The sequence below is a fragment of the Apaloderma vittatum genome, unplaced genomic scaffold (genome assembly GCF_000703405.1).
Source record: "Apaloderma vittatum isolate BGI_N311 unplaced genomic scaffold, ASM70340v1 scaffold9696, whole genome shotgun sequence".
Taxonomy (NCBI): domain Eukaryota; kingdom Metazoa; phylum Chordata; class Aves; order Trogoniformes; family Trogonidae; genus Apaloderma; species Apaloderma vittatum.
In genome coordinates this window covers 16,449-35,692 of record NW_009723371.1, presented here as the reverse complement: position 1 = coordinate 35,692, position 19,244 = coordinate 16,449, and the positions used below count along the sequence as shown (strand labels likewise).

Sequence of the window (19,244 nt, the reverse complement as noted above, 5' to 3'; positions counted from 1 at the left end):
ATTTGGCCACAGAAATTGTTTTGTGACTTGTAGAGAATCCAAACCTCTCTGCCACTCTGGGTAGATTAGCTCCTGATGGGGGTGTATATATTCTTATAAATTATTTCTTTTATTTTTTTTATTGTATTTACATACCGTAATTTATAATTCTTTTGAGCACCCATGAAAGTTGCTGCTCTCTGTCCCGTTTCAAGCAACAGAGGTGACACCCAGAAAATACCTGGTGAAACTGTGTCCTGAGGTAGCTGGAGTGGTGCGTTCACCTGGTCAGATCTTGGGTACCAGAGCACGTCCCTGGCACTCTTTGAGGACAGAGCTGCTGACGGGATCCGAAATCATATGTGTAAAATGTAAAAAGCAAAGAATAAAGCATAAACCACTGGAGAGCTCAGACTGATTGGCAGGAGTTGAGAGGTCTTCGCTTAGATTGAGTGTAATAATGTGTACCTACCTTGTTATTGCTGGTGTGCCCTGGTAAAAGCCTCTCATTGCAAGAAAACACCTGGATGAGTTTTCCAGGCCCCATGTTTTTCTTTACATCATGTGGTTGTGTTTCAATCTAAAAGGTTTCCAAAGAAATAGGGAGGAGAATGCGAGAACTCTGAGTGTCCCTTTCCTCTCTGCTTGCAGAAAAAATATCTTGTCCAGTACAGGAGTGTTAAACTTGTGGTGTAAGTAGAAGGAATATTTGGGAAACACCAGTGTTCACTCTAAACAAGAAAACAGACCTAATATTTAAAATTTTATAGTTACAAGACATGGAATATTGTTGGAAAAAAATACTGAGAAATTATAAGGGTCTTTAGTGAACTAAGAGTGTTTTGGTTTTTATGTGTTTTTTTTTAAATAAAAAAACCTAACCAAACAACAATGCTGTCACCAGCAAAAAATTGCCCCATGAGTTGCAGTGAAAGTAATGAATCTTTGGTAAAATTACTGGAGTGTTAAAAAGCATGTTTGTGGACTACAGAAAGACTCAAGTGGTCAATAAAATCTGTCCTCTGACTGGTGTTCAAATAGTAATGAGGAAGATGAAAGACTGAGGCAAATCAAGCGATGAGAAAGGGAGAATGATCTATGGTGGAAAAAAAAAATCTAGCAGAACAACTGTAGAAAGTTCACAAAGAAAACAGTATAATAAGTGTGGTGAAATAGCTATTACTGTACTTTACTGGTATATTTTCTTTAATAAAAGCATGCATGTAAAAGAAGCAGACTTACTCCTCTTTAGGATGAAAAATCTGAACTGAAAGAAACTTGAGTCCACAACAGGTATAGAAAGGAATAATATTGTGCGAGATCAGCAAGGCCTTAATGGGAATAAGAGGAAAATACTTGAGAGAATGCTGTGGGACACATTGTGGGCATGGGCAGGGAGCTTCCTGGCTTTCCCAGTTTAAAGAGATGAAAGAGAGTGTTTAATGAAATGCTTTCAGTTCTTGCTTTTCAAGGATTTTAGAACAGAAGGCAACCTGTTCTGTCTTGGTTCTCAGGTGCTGATGACATCTGTGGTGATCAATTAGATATTGTTCCTGTCACAGGACTTAAGGTTTTATCCAGTATCCAAAATATTCTGGCAAATATGGAAGTATCTGCAGACTTAGCGCTTATTTGTTATTCCCCTTATCCTGTCTGCATCAAGGACACGATGTCATGGGAGTCCCATGTCTGCTGAAGCTCTAGGCGCTGAACTTGAGTTCAGCGATTTCAGTGGAAGTGGAGCAGGTCCATTTGCCTTCTCTAGTCCTCAATGCTACGTGCTCAGCTTGTTTTTGCTTAGGCCACAGCTCTTGATTAACACAGTACTAATTTGTGTGATTTGTACTGTGGTTTACTTAAAAGAGAGTTGTTTTAGCGTAGTCGTTAGTAGACCAAAGTTATTTCCCAAACTAATGGACTATCTCCTTCGCTCTTTTTAGTGCTTTGAATAACTCAAAAGTTACTGATTTGTCTAACATCTCTGTAGAGAAAGTTTATGTGGACAAATTATGTTCCTGGTCAGCAGTAACTTTAAAGTTGGCTAGTGTTTGGAAAGGTGTAATTCATAAAAGAAGCATTAATGAAAGCTGTAATAAGACCAAAGAAAAGGCAGTAATTGTGATGTTTGCACTTTTTTTTTCCCCTTTAAGCAAGCAGAAGGACTTTTTTAAACTACACAGTGCAAACAAGAGCTAGCTGATGTGTCTAAATGGGTTTTGAGATTTTGCAGAGAACTTAAACAGAAATTAGTGATATACTGGAAGCTGCATTGCAGTTTGATTTATGGCAAAACAGTCTTCAAACAGACTTGATTTTAGTGTGTATTTTTGTCTTCTCATGAATTGGAACCTGAAAATTAGAAAAAGCCATGTAGGATGGCAGAGGAGGAAAGTGCTATTAATCAAACCCACTTTTGTTCACGTCTTCAAAGCCTTTCTACCGACTTTTCCATTTTTATCTGTTCCTATGTTTTCAGTTTAGCAGGCATTTATAATCTAAAATGAACTACAGTAGCAAATTGACTTGTAAAAGAGCGGTGAGGCATTAGAACAGGCTGTCCAGGGAAGTGGTGGAGTCGCTATCCCACAAGGTGTTTGAAAAATGTGTAGACGTGTCACTTCAGGATATGGGTTAATGTTGGGTTGACAGTTGGACTAGATGATCTTAGAATCATTAAAGTTCGAAAAGACTGCTATGATTCAAGATAATGTGTTTCTGTTTCTAAAGACTTTCTAACCATGAATGCTGAATATTTCTAGAATCAAGATGTTATTTTTTCAAGATATTGTGAGTTAATTATACATTAAATATACACAGTAGTCTTATATTTAAAAAAAACACCCAAACAACAAAACAACAAACCAACAACAAAAAAAACCCAACAACCTCCCCAATATATATCGTATTTATATACGGTATAAATTTTGTTACTTCAGATACTGAGAAGGATTCAAAAATATGTCAATCTTGAGGTGACCCTATTTGAGAAAGTTTGATGAACCAACCAGTTAGACAAAAAAGGATGTGTGACTTCATTATCTCTTCATACAGAGAAAGAGTAAGCAAAAGTAGGTATTAAGCCCGTATTGGTGGATTACTACCAGGCATAATTATACTACAAAAATATTGGTGTTAAAAAGAGATTTTTCTTCCAGCTGTATTGTCTAAGCCTACAAATACATATGAGTAGGGGGGGGATTTGTTAACTTAAGTTCCCTGTATTGCTTTGATCAAATTGTGTAGCATCTGGCCATCTTCTGTAAAGATCAAGGCATTGGCTTTTCAGTTGAATTTTCTGTGTATTCAGTGCCACTTAAATTTATTTTCTCTGTGAATTTGAGCAGGGAATGCAATGTTTTACCTGAAAAGTAATTTGACAACTTTTCTGTGGGGTGGAGACTGATAGCATTTCATTAAGGGAGGTCATGATAAACAGATTTTCATCTTTTCCCAGGAAGATGATATCAGAGGCACAGTAGCACAAGGATTAATGGCTCCACAAATTAATTGGGGTCTTTTTGTGTTTTTTTTTTTCCAAAGCTACATACTGATGACCTGACCTTAGGTTGGTGAACTAGGTCATTACAATAGAAGCATCATCCTGTGCTGTCTGATGTCTCCATCATGAGTTTCCACTCAGATGGTAATTTTGCTTTTAAATTTACAAGGTTTAGTATGGCTGCACTAAAGCCAGGACATTAAGTAAATGCTCATGGTTTCTCTTGCCTGTGGATGCAAACAAAAGGCCATGGAAATGTGGGGGGCTTTTAGCGTACTTGAAAAAGAAAAAGAGTTCTCCACTTGACAGAAATAACTGCTCCCATAAACTCGTGTTGCTGTAGCTTGCACGTTACCATGGTACGTGTATCAATAGAGGAGAAAGAAAAGCAGAGGACTGTTTGTTTCTTCATTACCCTTGGCAACAGTATTGTCTGTGCTTTTCATTTTTGTAAATGCGTTTTTTGTACTTCATAAAAGCTTATGTCTGTTGTACAACTCTTAAAAACTTGAGCACACATGGAAGTATGTGGATGTATACATTTATGAAAACGTCGGGGTTTTATTTGTGTCGTAACTTTCTATAAAGAGGATGTGAACGAGGGTTTTGGAGTGCTTCAGATTGGCAGCATCTAGAGATGTCGACTAGTGTTTAATTTCGATTTAGAAATATGATTTCTTTGTACAGTAGTGTATTTTAAGTTCCTGTACATGTTGTGTTGAATTTGTACTCTTGTTTAATCTGTTAGCAATGACATATGAGCTATTGCACTCCCTGTAAAATGTTTTGAGTAGGTATGTCGTATTCTCCTGTCTCTCTTCATACGCTGATATTCTTGGCTTCAGCTTTTGTATCTAAAGCAAAATAATGCCTTCACAGGTTGCATACTCTTTCGCCTAAATTCTTTAGTATGTTGAAATTGTCCACTACTCTTAAGCTAGCCAAAACCATTCTGTGTTACTTCACAGACATTTCATAAAGTTGATAGAACTTGGTGGGGGAGGAGGGGAAAATAAGTGCTTTTAAATTTGTTCCTTTAAGTAGGCAGGTATAAATTGGACAGATGTTAGGCAAATATTGCTGGTTGCCTATATTTCAAGATAATTTACTTGGTACTGAAAGACGGTCTTCTAAATTCTTTTGGCACTCTTCCCCCACCTCCTGCCAGTGGATGGACATCAAACAGTATTAAACCACCTGGAACAACTCCTCCGAGTGAAAAATCTGCAACAGCACCTCAGCTAAATGAGCAAGACACGTTGGTTCAGAGGGCAGAGCACATTCCAGCAGGAAAGCGTACTCCCATGTGTGCGCACTGTAATCAAGTCATTAGGTTTGTATCTATTTGCTGGGAGAAAAACTGGCTGGATGGCCGGGCCCAAAGAGTGGTGGTGAGTGGAGTTAAATCCAGTTGGCAGCTGGTCATAAACAGTGTTCCCCAGGGCTCAGTACTGGGACCAGTTTTGTTTAACATCTTTATCAGTGATCTGGATGGAGGGGATTGAGTGCACCCTCAGCAAGTGTGCAGATGACACCAAGCGAGGCAGGTGCATTGATCTGCTTGAGGGTAGGAAGGCTCTGCAGAGTGATCTGGACATGCATGATCGATGGGCCAAGGCCAATTTTATGAGGTTTAATAAGGCCAAGTGCTGAGAAAAACTGGGGTTGTTTAGCCTGGAGAAAAGGAGGGTCAGGAGAGACCTTATTGCTCTCTACAACTATCTGAAAGGAGGTTGTAGTTAGGTGGGTGCTGGTCTTCTCTCCGAAGTAACAAGTGAAAGCGTGAGAGGAAATGGGATCAAGTTGCACCAGGGGAGATTTAGATTGGACATTAGGAAAATATTCTTCACTGAAAGTGTTGTCAGGCACTGCAACAGGATGCCCGGGGAAGTGATGGAGTCACCATGTGGTGCTTAGGGACATGGTTTTAGTGGTGGACTTGGCAGCACAAGTTTAACTGTCGAACTTACTGATCTTAAATGTCTTTTACATCCTAACCAACTGTATGATTCTGTTTACTGTGCAGGCTCACTGACAGCAGGACTTTGTTTTGCTTTTGTGGCTTTTGACTGCTTGGTCACAAGTATCTTAAGGCTTAATTTCAGTAATGCAGAACACTGTTTTCATGCGTGGTTTATCTAAAAAAACAGTACTGATGGAGGAAACACATTGTGAACTGCTAACAGTCACAGCCTTACACCTGTTTTATAGAGAACCAGAAAGCAGGGTGGAGTAGAGCAGAAAACCCAAAGGAAAGTAAGCAAGTTAGTTTTCACTTACACACCCATTCCAATAAGATGAAGATGATTAGCTAGTTGGAAAACAATCAGAGAGTATAGTCGTACAAAGACTAACTTGCCACAAATGTTGATTTATAAACCAGAATTTCTAGTCGAGAAGGAAAATATTAAGGTTCATTCATATAAAAAAAAGGCAAGGAATGGTGGTTTAACAAAGACTGGATTAATAGTAATTTCCTGCAATTTTAGATTTCAAGCTCTTTGGTGTGCTCTCTGGTCTTTGGGTATTATGGTAGCTAGCATTTTTGACTTGTATGGCATGGGTAGAAAAGATTAAGCAACACAAACACAAGTTTGCCAAATGAGATTGACTAGAATGAATTTTGCTTAGCACTATGATATCCTATTGTTAGCCAGAATTACATATGGAGGAACTGAACTGAGTTGCATCGTTTGGTCAACAATTTCTGACAATTAGTCATGATTGTCTCATTCAGGGAGTTGTAATCACTTCTCACATCAATGTGCAAATCATCCTGATTTTCATCTACCTTGCATTTTATTTCTTCCCTAAAATAGAGTTTTCCTGGGACTGTTGGAAGAAATGTATTCTTTTAAAATGTTTCCTTCTTGCTTGTGCAGTCATCTGTGTTGTTGAACTACAAGGGAAAAGTAATGCATTGTAGTTTTTCTTCTGTATTCTTTTATGTCCCATGTTTTCAGTAAACAAAATAGGAGAGTCTGCACTATGTTTCACCATGGTTAAAGAGAGTAGTTTGATTAGAAAACATGAGTTCTGAAAAATTAAGAGCTCTGAACTGCATAAATTATGTTCTGTATAATAGAAAATCAGGCTTTCATTATGGCTTTTTTGCAGCCTCTTGAGCCCTGGCTTGGATTCTGCATCGGAAGATGCAGCTTACTCAAATTGCTCCATCTCTAGGAGTCAGTTGAGTCCAGCTTGTTTACTTCCATTAGATTTCTGTTCTGATAGTTAACATTAGGTTAGTTTTAGAGGACTTAGATATCTGTCATGTTTTGGAGGATTTTTTCCTACTTCCATTGTCTATGTCAAAGAAATAAAAATATTTGATCTGAATCCCTTTGAAGTAATAGGAGAAAGCTTATTCGAATTCCTGGAAATCCAGGTTTTTTGCTTCATTGCAGAATGGAAGATTAATATCAAAAAGGTCTACATACTTTTGGGATGAGATTCATCTGATTTGCTGACCAGTTTGGCCTTCTGTCTGTCTTTAGTATGCTGACCTTTTCATTCCCTAGGCATTACATTTGTGTCTAGTAAATAATCATAGAATCATAGAATGGCCTAGGCTGGAAGGCACCTTAGAGATCATCTAATCCAACCTCCCTGTCATGGGCAGGGACACCTCTCAACTCGATCAGGCTACTCAAGGCTCCATCCACCTTGGCCTTGAACACCTCCAGGGAGGAGGCAGCCACAACATCTCTGGGCAATTTATTCAAAAGTCTTGCCACCCTCGTACTGAAGAATTTCTTCCTAAAATCTAATCTAAATCTATTCTCCTTCAACTTAAACCCATTTTCCCTTGTCCTATCAGTGGACACTCTTGTAAAAAGTCCCTCCCCAGCCTTCCTGTAGGTTCCCTTCAGTTACTGGAAGGAAGTTATAAGGTCTCCCTGGAGTCTTCTCTTTTCCAGACTGAACAGTCTCAGCTCCCACAGCCTGTCCTCGTAGCAGAGGTGCTCCAGCCCCTGGCTCATCCTTGTGGCCCTCCTCTGAACATGCTCCAACAGATCCATGTCCCTCTTACGGTGGGGGCACCAAAACTGGATGCAGTATTTGAGGTGGGGTCTCACAAGAGCAGAGTAAAGGGGGAGAATCCCCTCTCTTGACCTGCTGACCACGCTTCTCTTGATACATCCCAGGATGGGGTTGGCCTTCTGGGCTGCATGAGCGCACTGCCGGCTCATGTTGAGCTTCTTGTCTATTAAATAATGCACAAGCAACCATACACTTTCCTTTTTGTTACTGTCATTTCAGTTTAAAACCGAACATACTAAGTCCACTATATTCTGCATCTTTCATGCAAGAAGCTTCGGTGCCTTTTACAGCTCCTGTGCTTTAGCAGGGTTCATTGATGCTCAGGGCTGTGGGGTCTTGTAGCACAGTTCACAGATCACTCTTGAGCAGCCAACCTCTCCTCTGGGCCCTCAAATCACTGCTACTCCCTGCTTTCCTGCTCTGATGACCATTTAAAAGGAGATGAGCTGCCACCCTATAAGTAGACAAGTGTGTCGGTCTATGGAGCAGCCTTTAGTACTTAGTGAATGCATGAGGAGAAACTGCAGAGCCCTACTTGACAGTACTTAAGCCATTGTCACCTCTTGTAAGTGAGACCTCTTCATGAATATTAACTGATACCCACATCTAACTTCCTTGTAATTTGCTGGTGGTGTTTAAATCCTTATATTTCTTCATATGTTAAATGCCACCTCAATTATTTAAAAGCAAGCATTGTTTCATTTGGGCATCAGTTAATGTGCATTAATCAATGCCAAATACGCCTCATTTTCACAGCATACAGGGGATTTGAAAGATTGCAATGGCATTTTAAATTCAAGTTTTAACATAATTACAGCTCATGCCCTTAGTGGTAGCATTACCTATGAAAAGGTAGGAGAAGGATCAAGTGGCATTGCATTGTACATCTGTTTTGAAGCCAAAATGCGTTGTGGGTTTGGTTACTTTACACTCAGGCATAGAATAACCATGGCTGGTTGAGCCAAAACCATTTCTTAGAGACATCTTATAACTTTTTAATATATCTTTAATTATTCATGCAGCAATTGTCTTAAGATTCCAGGTTTTCCCAAAGCTTCATTAAGTTAGCTTTCATTTCTGTGTCTTAAAGAGTCAAAGCTAACTAAATTTCCCGTGATCTACTTGTGATGTTCTGAAAAACTTCTGACATTTCGTGACAAATAGTTCTGGTTCCTAAGCAGTCTTACTGAGTGCTGCAGTGTGGAGTTGGCTCTTCCTTGCAAATCCAAATGTATTTTCCCTGGATCTGCAATGAGAACGTACTCTTTTGTGTGTCTGCCTGTCAAAGATGATTTTGCTTTCTCACCTTTTCATACTGCTTGGTTTTTAAAGGCAAAAGGATAAAAGTATGCATCATGCTTCCCTTCAGCATATTCTATACAAAAATTATATATTGTTACATTTTCATGCAAGGAGAAAAAGAAACTGCCTAGAGTTGTAGACTGCTGTATGGTTAACTGTAAAGTTACTGGCCTACTTAGCAGATGTCGAAATGCTTTTGATCTCTCTACCACCAAATTTCAGTTACGGCTTGCTATCATAATAAAAGCCACATGAAAAGCTAGATTATTGGCACACTAATATGTCATGACATGCTGATGAAGGTAGAAGTTAGAAATGTAAAGATGGTGAAATTGTGATTATATTTCCTTTGTGTTAATTCTTCCAGTTTGCCCCTATATCATTCCTACAGGCAGAATCTGGATGTTTTAGGTGGCTACCAAATTTATGTACCTGGTGATCCTTTAGGCTATAAGATTCTGTAAATACTTCGGTAAATACATCAGAACCCCTTAAAAATAAAAAAAAAATAAAATAACTACTATTTGCCCTCCATCTGTGAAGTTTGGTTCATGAGGTCTAGATGGTGATGCCAGCAATGTGTTCAGAAATGCTTAGCATGTCAAAGTAGCCTGAGACAGAGGCGCATTCATAGCCAGCTGTTGCCAGCTGGATTGTCCCGTATCTTTGGATGGAAGGAATGTGAGTTTTTAGCACCACCTTTAAAAATACATTCTAGTTGACAGAGGCATGTGGGATTTTTTAAATTGTTTTTTATTTCTAAATGAGGAAGAGAGGATGAAGCCAACTGCAGCTGTCTTCCTAGCATTTCATGCCTAGCTACTTCCCTTCAGGTTGCGTGAGTGTGGGTGTGTGGCCCCCTTACTCAAATTTGGGCTATAAACTCCTTTTCAAATGAATACAACAAATAAATGCCTTTCATTACTGGAAGCTGTAATTTCAATTGCAAAAATATTGCAGAGACCAGGAACACCTCCAAGTTCTGAATATCAGCTTTTAGTGTATTTTACATGGCAGGTGTTTATTATTTTTCTTGTTCTTCCACGTACTTTGGGGCGGCTTTTAAGTCGCTGGTATCATTAAGCTACAGCGTCAGCTTGACATGTTTAAACTATGGCCTGATTAAAAGTAAAATTATATTTAGAAAAAGTTCTTCTGGACACATGTGTGCGGGGAGCCAGCCCGCTAATGGAACACCTTGGAGACATTGTGCAGGGCATGGCCACAGCTGTCTGGGGACTTTGGGAAAGAAACTCGGTAGATGCACTCTCAGGCTGTTCCCCATCCGTCTGGGTTCCTGCGCGCTGTCCTGAATGGCTAACCTCAATGTGCCAGAGCTGTAAACTCTGGAGCGCTAAATGCAGCAGATGTTGTAAAAATTTCTTCCCCTCTGGTCGCTAGCGTACGTGCTTTCCATTGCAGAGCTCACCGAGCCTATCATTTCGGTGCAGATGGCCAGAAACTCAATCCTACCTGGAGCCAGGAGAGAGCCTCTTTGGTGTCAGCCCCAAGTTAATGAATCTGTTAAATTAGCCGGTGCTGACACGGCGCGCTGAGAGCACTTTGCTGTACATAAGGGCTTGTATTGTTTGATCAGTACATAACTGAAAGGGCATTGATGTAAAAAGGTGCTTGTAGAGCAGGGGGAGGGTATCGGGTTAGAGCAGTGTTTGCACTGCTCAGGCATCCGCTGGGAGCAAGGGCCAGAGATCTGCCCTCAACGCCCTCCTTAAAGGGCTACGAGCTGCTGTCCAGGAGCCGTATTTCTCTCCGATAATCAGAGGTGAAGGAGTTGTTTCAGATTAAATACATTTACCATCTCAGAAGGTGTGTGAGTTGTCCTAAATCTCTTCAAGTCCCTTATCTTTGACTTCTCATCCTGTTGAAAATAGGGAGCATCTCTAGAGAAAATGTAGAAGTGGAATGAAAATAATTGCCCCACTACTCTCAATGAAGTTGCCCTCTGTCCTCTGCCCACATATATTTCTGTCTTAGAGTCAGTATAACCCTGGAAGCCAATTCCAAGGGGTTTTTTATTTTTCTCCTCTACTGCTTTGTTCACATGAAAATCTTATATTACACAAAAATGTTCTCATATCTTACTCAATTTCATCTAGATCAGAAAAAGGTGATGTATTACTGAAAGAATGGCATCTCAATGTCTTAAAAAACCAGGAAATCTGATGAGGGAGATGAATTTGAACCATAAAGTTCAGCTGAAATCCAAATTCTGGAATATTGAGTATCAGTGGCATCAGCATCAAATTAAATATGTTTGTAAAAGAAATTTGCATGCTGAATATGTTTTCGAATGACTAGAGATATGATGGTATATGCCTGGGATTTACGAATTACAAACTGAGAATTTTTTTGTTGACTGAGAAATGGGCATGTTTATCTTGTCTATTGACATTGTTGCATTAGCCAGACAAATGCTAGTAAAAGCATCTTTTCTGTGTGTTTGCCAATAATAATAAAGGAGGCTCCACAATTTGGAGAAAATGATCCTATTCTAACTTGCTCCTGAAGGAAAAAAACAAAACAAAATCACACTGCCATGCCCACAGCTCCCCCCAAATAAATAAAATTCCCCAACAACTGGGACAGGTTATCCTGTAACGAACTTGCTGAATAAGGACAGTGATTGAATTTTAGTCTCACAAGAAACCGATGTTACTAGCTCTTAATGGAGTCCAGCCTACTTGACCATTTGTGGCCTCAGTACAAATGCACACTGAACAAGAGCAGATTGTATCATTGAGTCAAATATCTCTTTTTCAATAGATGGTAATAATTTGAAGCATGGGGAACATCCGTCTTTTTCTCTTCCCTAGCAGCCACTCAACACTATATTTACTGTAGGTTTACAATAAGATTTCTGAAATGCAATGAAGCAAAGAGAATTAGTATTTGTCATGGTTGGGTGTTTCTGGGAGATAGCTCATTCAGTGGAAATGGATACAGCCAACGTTTGATGCTTTCTTAGAGCGTGTATGATGAAAGAGGGATGGAGCCGTATGTTTGTCAACGGTGTAGTAATGGCACAGAGGTATTGTAGGTTAAGCCTATTAATAGCTTTTGAAGGAGCCAACCCAGGAGCATTTGCTGACCAAATCTCTTTTTTCTAATCAGAGGACCCTTCTTGGTGGCTTTGGGGAAGTCGTGGCATCCAGAGGAGTTTAACTGTGCTCATTGCAAAGCTTCCATGGCTTACATTGGATTTGTGGAAGAGAAAGGGGCGCTGTATTGTGAGGTCTGCTATGAGAAGTTCTTTGCCCCTGAGTGTTCAAAGTGCCAGAGGAAAATCCTTGGGGTAAGTGACCAGCAAGGGGCCTGTTTTTCAGTGGTAGCAATAACTACCATATTCAATGCTTCTATGTAATCAAATTCCCTTTTATCTGGCCCAGTTTGTATTCTTCAAAACATACTCTTGACATACCTTTTCAGCTCCCATCACATACAGAATGTGTTTTTGTCTCTGCTAATATTGAGCCCTTTCAGTCTCCTTGAGAAGAGGTGCTGTAGTCTCCTTGGCTCTTCCCAGTTAGCTCCTGTTTTCAGGAAGCGTTCTGTAGCTGCTGTGATTACTAGATTTTCTTGAGCAAAATGCTTTAATTGGCAGCTTTGTACAGAATTGGGTGGGGGGAGAAATAAAATAAATAATCCTCCTTAGCTAAGCTGAGCACTGAGAAACATACTGGTTGGCTAGATGTGAAGTACTGAAATATTCCCAGTGGTAATGTAGGTAGGAAGACACATTATCCTGTTCAGCTCTAATATTGCTAATTTGAGCCTGCCGGCTGATCGTCCGCTGCTTTACTGCAGACAGCACTGTGTCTGGACTCTTGTGTAACTGGGGTCATGCAGGGCTCTGGCAGCGCAGCTCTCAAGTGATATTTGGCACTACAGCATCTTGCAGAACATCCACAGAGCAGTCATAATTTTTTGTGGGATGTCTTCTGATTAACTGTTCACAGCCTTGAGGAGACATTGGAGATACTGTTTTTATTATTCCAGGGCACCATCATGAGTGAGATCCTAGTTAAAATGGAAGAGGCGAACAAATGAGTTGTAAAATCTGTCCAGCTCTTGAATAAACCTTCCAAAAAAAAGAAAAATTACTTATGGTAAATAAGGAGACGTACTGTAAATAAAGCACCTCATTAGGTTTAACATCAGCAGAAACTGCGTGCACAACCCATTTTCAACATAGAAGACAAAGTATACTTTAAATGAATCAAGTGTGGAGGCATGGTCACGGCAATCTAGTCATCACATCAAAATAATGTGTTAATAACACTTTTTCTAATCCCCACAGGAAGTAATAAATGCTTTGAAACAAACTTGGCACGTTTCCTGCTTCGTGTGTGTGGCCTGTCATAACCCCATCCGCAATAATGTCTTCCACTTAGAAGATGGGGATCCCTACTGTGAGACGGGTAAGGAACAACACAAGCAAAGTTCAGTGCAGTTGTGCAGGGAAGCAGAGCTTAATAAGGTTGGAATTACTTTTTAATTCTTTTTTCTCAAGCTTCACTTCAGAGGAAGTGTCCCAGCAAAATAATGTAACTGATATGTCAATTCGAAGTGGCAACAAATACTCTAGACACGATAAGTTGGCTGCAGCAGGAGCAGACTTCTTGTCACTGGTTTTACTTGTTCCCACTATGCCCTCAGCTGTAGATAACAGTGATACAGCAAAGTGTTAAATTTAGGGTAATTCACTGGTTGGCTTTAAAATAATCTGGGGTTTATGTAAATCTGCATATTTACAAAACAAGCGAATGTAAGTAGACTAATGTGTTTTACTCTGAATGGCCTTATTCACATCTGGGAGGGACTTCCAAGAGTAAGCAGTCTGTCCAAGAAGGATTTTTTCAGAATCAGGGATAACATCTGTTGAACATAAGCTTGGGATAAAAATACAGGCTGTCAGAAGAAAAATACAGTGATACAGTTATGGCACTTGAAAGCCTTACGAGCAGTGTTACATGAAAGATGCAGCTCAGAAGTTCAGAGGGATTCTGGTTTGGTTTTTAGCACTTCCAGCTAAATGGTATCTTTTTATTAATATGAACAGGTTTTATTTGTGTTGATTTCCTAGTTTGCTTAAAACTTCCTGTGTACCCTTCTGGGCTAGGAAAGAAATAGTACTTGTAAAACAGTTCCCCCAAAAATGGGAAAATGTATCAAAAGTGTCTATTTTTACATTGTATGCTGTCTGCATCCATGTTAGAACCATCAGTTGAACCCTTTCTATGATTTTCCTTCTATGGTAAGGAGCATTGGAATTTAACTAGAGGTGCAAATGGACTGACTAGGAAAAGATTTAGCATGAAATCCTACTGACCTGTTTGGGTCTGGGTTGCTCCCACAGTTGTTTGCAGTGGGTGCTGTGGAGAGTGCTGAAAGGCTGAGGAAAGCAGTCAAAATTTATCCAAAATTTCTCTGTCAGAGCAGCTTTAGTGAGGTGTTGGCAGATACAAAAGGATGCAGTAGGTTATTGCTACCTCAGTGACACAAGTAGGGTAACGTGTTGCTCCTATTGAATTTGTGGAGCAGCAGAGGAAACGGATATAAAAGCAGCACCCTCCAGTGTTGACAGAACGGTGAAATTTCATCCTGAAGCAATCTGAAGCCCCGAATCTTGGAACCATTTGATGATTCAAAAATAGTACTGGAGGAATCGATAACTCCCCTTTGGGTGGAAAGCTTGTGACCAGTTTTTTTCTGCTAATATTGAATTCTACTGCTAATATTGAATTCTTGTTCCTGCCACCCATATGACCCATAGGTTGTGTGGTGCATTGATTTGTGCTACTGTAACAACTCGTGTGCACAAATCCTTACTTTTCTATACTGTGAGCAGGAAGCACTGGGATAAAATGTCAAGAATACTACACTTCTTACAAAGTTTATTTCTGAGATAGAAAGTTGCTAGCACAAATTAATGTAGGCACATTCTCTGAGGTGTTACTGGCAGTGATACGTTGCAATGGCTCTAGATGTTAATTTGAGATATATTAATTCTTCAAAGACTTTCAATCCAGCTGGAGTTAAGAGGCTATGACTAATTTTAAAGAACTAAGGAGTAAATGTCATTGCTATCTTTCCTTCTTCCTAGTGCAAAAGAGGGTTCTAATTTTAAATCTGTATTTGAAATTACAACAGCATCAGCTATTAGTATTAAGGGCTTTTAATCTGCATCTTTCGGATGCCAATGCTAAAATTAAATCAAAAGTGGAGATATCTACAACTTTGAATTATTTTAAGTGTAGAGTTAGTAACTCAGTTTTGAAAATGCTGTGTGCAGGAGGCATTGATATGTGACTGTATGAGAAATCTGCCTCGGAAGGCTTCTGTGGTATCGCAATTCAAGCACGCAAAAGAAAACTGATGCCCTTCATTCTGCCTTATCTATTGCCCTTTCTTCAGAAGAAAAGCCAATAAACTTATCAACACAAACCACAAGCCAACTTACAAAAGGCTTTAACTACTGGCACCAGGAAAATACCGGTGAAAGATTCTGAATGAACATGAATGCAAAGAGCTGAAACAGTATGGTCATGAGATCATGTCCTTTAGGGGTTTTGCACGTTTGACATTTTTATTGTCTTTCTTCTGCTTAAATACTACAATTTGCAAATTGTAGTATGGATTAATGAAGGCAACAGGCGAAGCTGTTTCTTGCCACTGGCAGCCATCAAGGACTTTGCTTTTCCCGAGCACTTGTGTTCCCCATCCTGCTGAGATGCCCCCTACAATGATGCTTTTTGAGGTCATCATAGAAAACACTAAACCAAAAATACTAAAAATACTAAAAATACTAAACCAAAACAGGACTTTTCTCCTGGGCTTGACCCATGTGATAAGCCTCTGTTGGCTCTGCTGCAGTAAGCACTAGAGCTTCGGCAGATCTGTATAATCTAGTAGAGAAACAAAATCTCCTTCTACCCCACTTTCCACTCCTTATAAGTCTCCTTGAAAACAACCCCTGGCATCTAATTTCCCTGTCAGAGGCAGAGTGTTACTATTAAGGATGGAGTCCATAGCTTCATTATGGTTGTCACCCTGTCATTCGTCTTATGAAGATGTAATCTTGCATGACATAGTTTTTGCCGTGGTAGTATGCTGATCCCAAATTCTCTCATGTTAGAGCGCTGACAATGTTGTCTTCTGCACAAGAAAAAAAACAACAACACTCAACACATTTCCTTCTTATAGGGTGTTTGAGAATTGAGATGAGTGGAAAAGATCAGGCAACCTGGGGTGGGCTGAAATTTAGGTCTGCACAGGGTGGGCAGCAAATGCCTATGTGACTTGTAGCCCCTGAGATGGCTCTCTGCTCTGAGAAGTGAGTGTCATGCACCAAGGCTGTGGGGATGGAGGTGAGTGTCAGTGCCTCCCGCCCAAGTTTATATGTGTATTTTTTCCTGCTAGTGTGCCCTGATTTCTCATTTTCAAGCTCTATAGCTGATTTGGAATGTGAATGGTTTGGTGCCCTTCATTTCAGTCCATGCTCTTTGAAACTGCTGGAGGAGCTTTTCTCTGCTGACTCCAGGGCAGCCTCCAGAGGCACCAAGTCTACAAATTAATGGTGCAAATACCCTTCAGTGATTCCAGTCACTAATAACTATCCTGATGACCTACTGATACTTTTTGTTAAATTTATTAGTATATTGCCCAAGGCATCTGGCTTGGATTTGGTGTTTTGTGGGTGGGTTTTTTGGGTTTGGGTTTTTTTAAAGCCAGGTAATAAACTCCAGTGACTAGAAAGCAATTTTGACGTGATCCAAATTGCTAGACTTCTGGGGCAAATATTGTGCCAGAATGTACACAGGAGCTTGTTACTTGCTGGGGAGGTTTGTCATGTGAACAGCCAGCGTATGCTTTCAAGGTAGAGCTGGAGAAGAATGTAAGGAGCACAGTAGAGCCCACGCCAGTGCTCTGCCAAGGTGTGCATTTCCCCCCGCCAAGCACACTATTGATCTCAAGGAAATGAAACGCTAGAAAGATGGAAGCATTGCTCACTTGAAAGGGTAAGGAAGGGGATGAGAACTGAATTACCGAGGAAAGGAGGGCACCCTGTTTTCTCCGTCTAGGAGCTCTTTATTCAGTGTACCCAGTGTTATAAAACTTGACAAATGCAAACCCACTGGCCTTTAAAGAAAAACATAAAGGTTTCAAAAGGTCAGTCTCGCTTTCCTGTATATGCTTCGTCTTTAAAATCTGTTTTCATTTGTTTGCAGATTACTATGCCCTCTTTGGTACAATGTGCCACGGCTGTGAATTCCCCATTGAAGCTGGAGACAGGTTTCTTGAAGCTCTGGGCCACACTTGGCACGACACTTGCTTTGTATGCTCAGTAAGTAAAGCTAGTCCGTGTTTTAAACAAACCCGTGGCAGCAGGGCTTGTGCTAACCTGGCTGATACAGGAGTTAACAGCTATGACTTCTTTCAGTCCTCTGAGCCCAAACAGAAAGCTCTTTCCCAGTTATTTGGAAGGTGTGTTGCTATTGTGAGCCTTTGGCACAGATCCAGAGCAGTTGGCCTGGAGTGCAGCCATGTATCCTAGCGTTTAACCCTTCATGTTTACTTCCTTGGAGCAAGCGCTGAAGGCCACCCAGGAACAGGCTGTATTTCTGAAGTAGCAAGGGTACTTTTGGCATAAAGACACCATAGCCAAAGTATTGCCTGCTAATATTGTATGACCAAAGAAATAAAGCTCCAGTCCTAATGGCTGGATATTATTTTTTTAAATCCTGACCTAATTCTGCTCCCAGTTAAGAACCTGCTGACTTAAAGAAAGGAAGGTTATGCTTACATCAACCATTAGTATTACATCAAAAAGAGTATTCCTAAGAAAAAGGTAATGAATCTTATTCTGTGTAGGTATTTGTGCATAGAACAATGCCATGATTCGACATTCTGAATAACATATGGTGTAATTCATCCATCTGAACTGGGTGATCTTTTTATTTAATTTTTTTTAATCCCATTTCAGGTATGTAGTGACAGTTTGGAGGGTCAGACTTTCTTCTCCAAGAAGGACAAGCCACTGTGCAAGAAACATGCTCACTCTATCAACATCTGATGCTTGGAGCTCGTCTTATGTAACAAATGTACTGAGCAGAAAGAAAGGTTAAAATGTTCGTGTTCAATAATTGCTTAAAATTATTTAGATATTATTTTCTAGAATGGAAATGTGGAAATTTGTGAAGGAGGTTGTACACTAATTTTTAGAGCATTTATCATTTAGGATTTTACTTTATAAAAAGATAGGAATCAGGAGTTGCATCCAAACCAATTAATTATAGTGCCTTTACCTCTACACTCAGCACACTATTGTATTGGCTTCATGATTTTATGACCACATTTATATCTGCTTCACTATGAGAAGTGAAACACCTATAAAAATAAAAACCTGGTATTAGAAGTCTTGGTTTTGCTGCTGCTCAACAAATAAAAGGAGATTGGCTTCAGTGATCCAGATCACTTTATTGCACTGTTGTGTTTTAAAGTGAGTTTGCAAGTATTGCAGCTAAACTCCATTAAAAGGAGCCCAAAGCAAAGATAATTACATGGATTATATTGTTTGACAACTGATATTTTATCTGACACTCATGTACATGAAGCCTCGTGCATAGTTACATGTACCTGTGCATTTGCAGTTAAGTCTCTGATGGGTCTGCAAAGGACAGAGATTTTTACATAGCAGTTACGTAAGGTAATGGTGAACAAAAATAGTTTAGAAGATATCACTTAGAAGAAAACATAAATGGGACACTCTTCCTTAACTCACATACTACCAGAACACTAGCCAAAAAAGTCCTGCCAGTGAAGGTGTGTTTGACAGGATGGAAATGTCAGATCAGATCTTAAAAGCAAGAGAACAGGGCTACCCTCTTATGTTTGCAGTTCAGGTTTTAGATAGTTTCAAGTGCCTTGGAAAGGAGAAATTGCACTGAATCTGCAGGTGACAGTGTTTTATATCCAGAATGTGGAACTCTGGTGTTGAATGAGAACTGCTGAAGTGCAACTGAGGACATTGTTTTTCTCTTAGTACATTCTTTACTGTGTAGCTCATGAATATGTATATTGGTGGTGTGCCAGGTAGTGTACCGAAAACCTAGTTTCTTGCTCAGCTGTTAAAGATTTTTATTAGTTTAGGTTATATTTCTCTCTTTCCCACCAGATGTTGGGAATATATTGTTGAATAATATAATATTGAGTTAAGCAGCACAGCATCTCTCCGTCCTTGCAAGGGAGTGGGGAACCAGCGCTGTCATTACGCATTTGCTGCAAGCTGGGAGATGTAGCCAATTCTGTGGCTCAGTGTGAATTTTGCCTCCACACAGCGAGTCAGTGCAAGACCTGTGCGCCAGCTAAGTCAGTCCCGTTTCACTTCAGATAGGGCTTA

General features: G+C 40.0%; 1 protein-coding gene across 1 annotated transcript in view; it reads left to right on the top strand.

The window, feature by feature from the left end:
- The window catches only part of PDLIM5 (PDZ and LIM domain 5), a gene marked incomplete at its 5' end in the record, with an annotated part of 86,231 nt that extends 68,172 nt beyond the window's left edge, over positions 1–18,059 (top strand). The window contains 5 exons of the mRNA XM_009872094.1: positions 4,637–4,811; positions 11,957–12,137; positions 13,143–13,263; positions 17,074–17,189; positions 17,829–18,059. Of these exons, the coding sequence (XP_009870396.1) occupies positions 4,637–4,811; positions 11,957–12,137; positions 13,143–13,263; positions 17,074–17,189; positions 17,829–17,918 (683 nt within the window). The remainder of the gene's footprint in view (positions 1–4,636; positions 4,812–11,956; positions 12,138–13,142; positions 13,264–17,073; positions 17,190–17,828) is intronic.
- Positions 18,060–19,244: the final 1,185 nt, after the last annotated feature.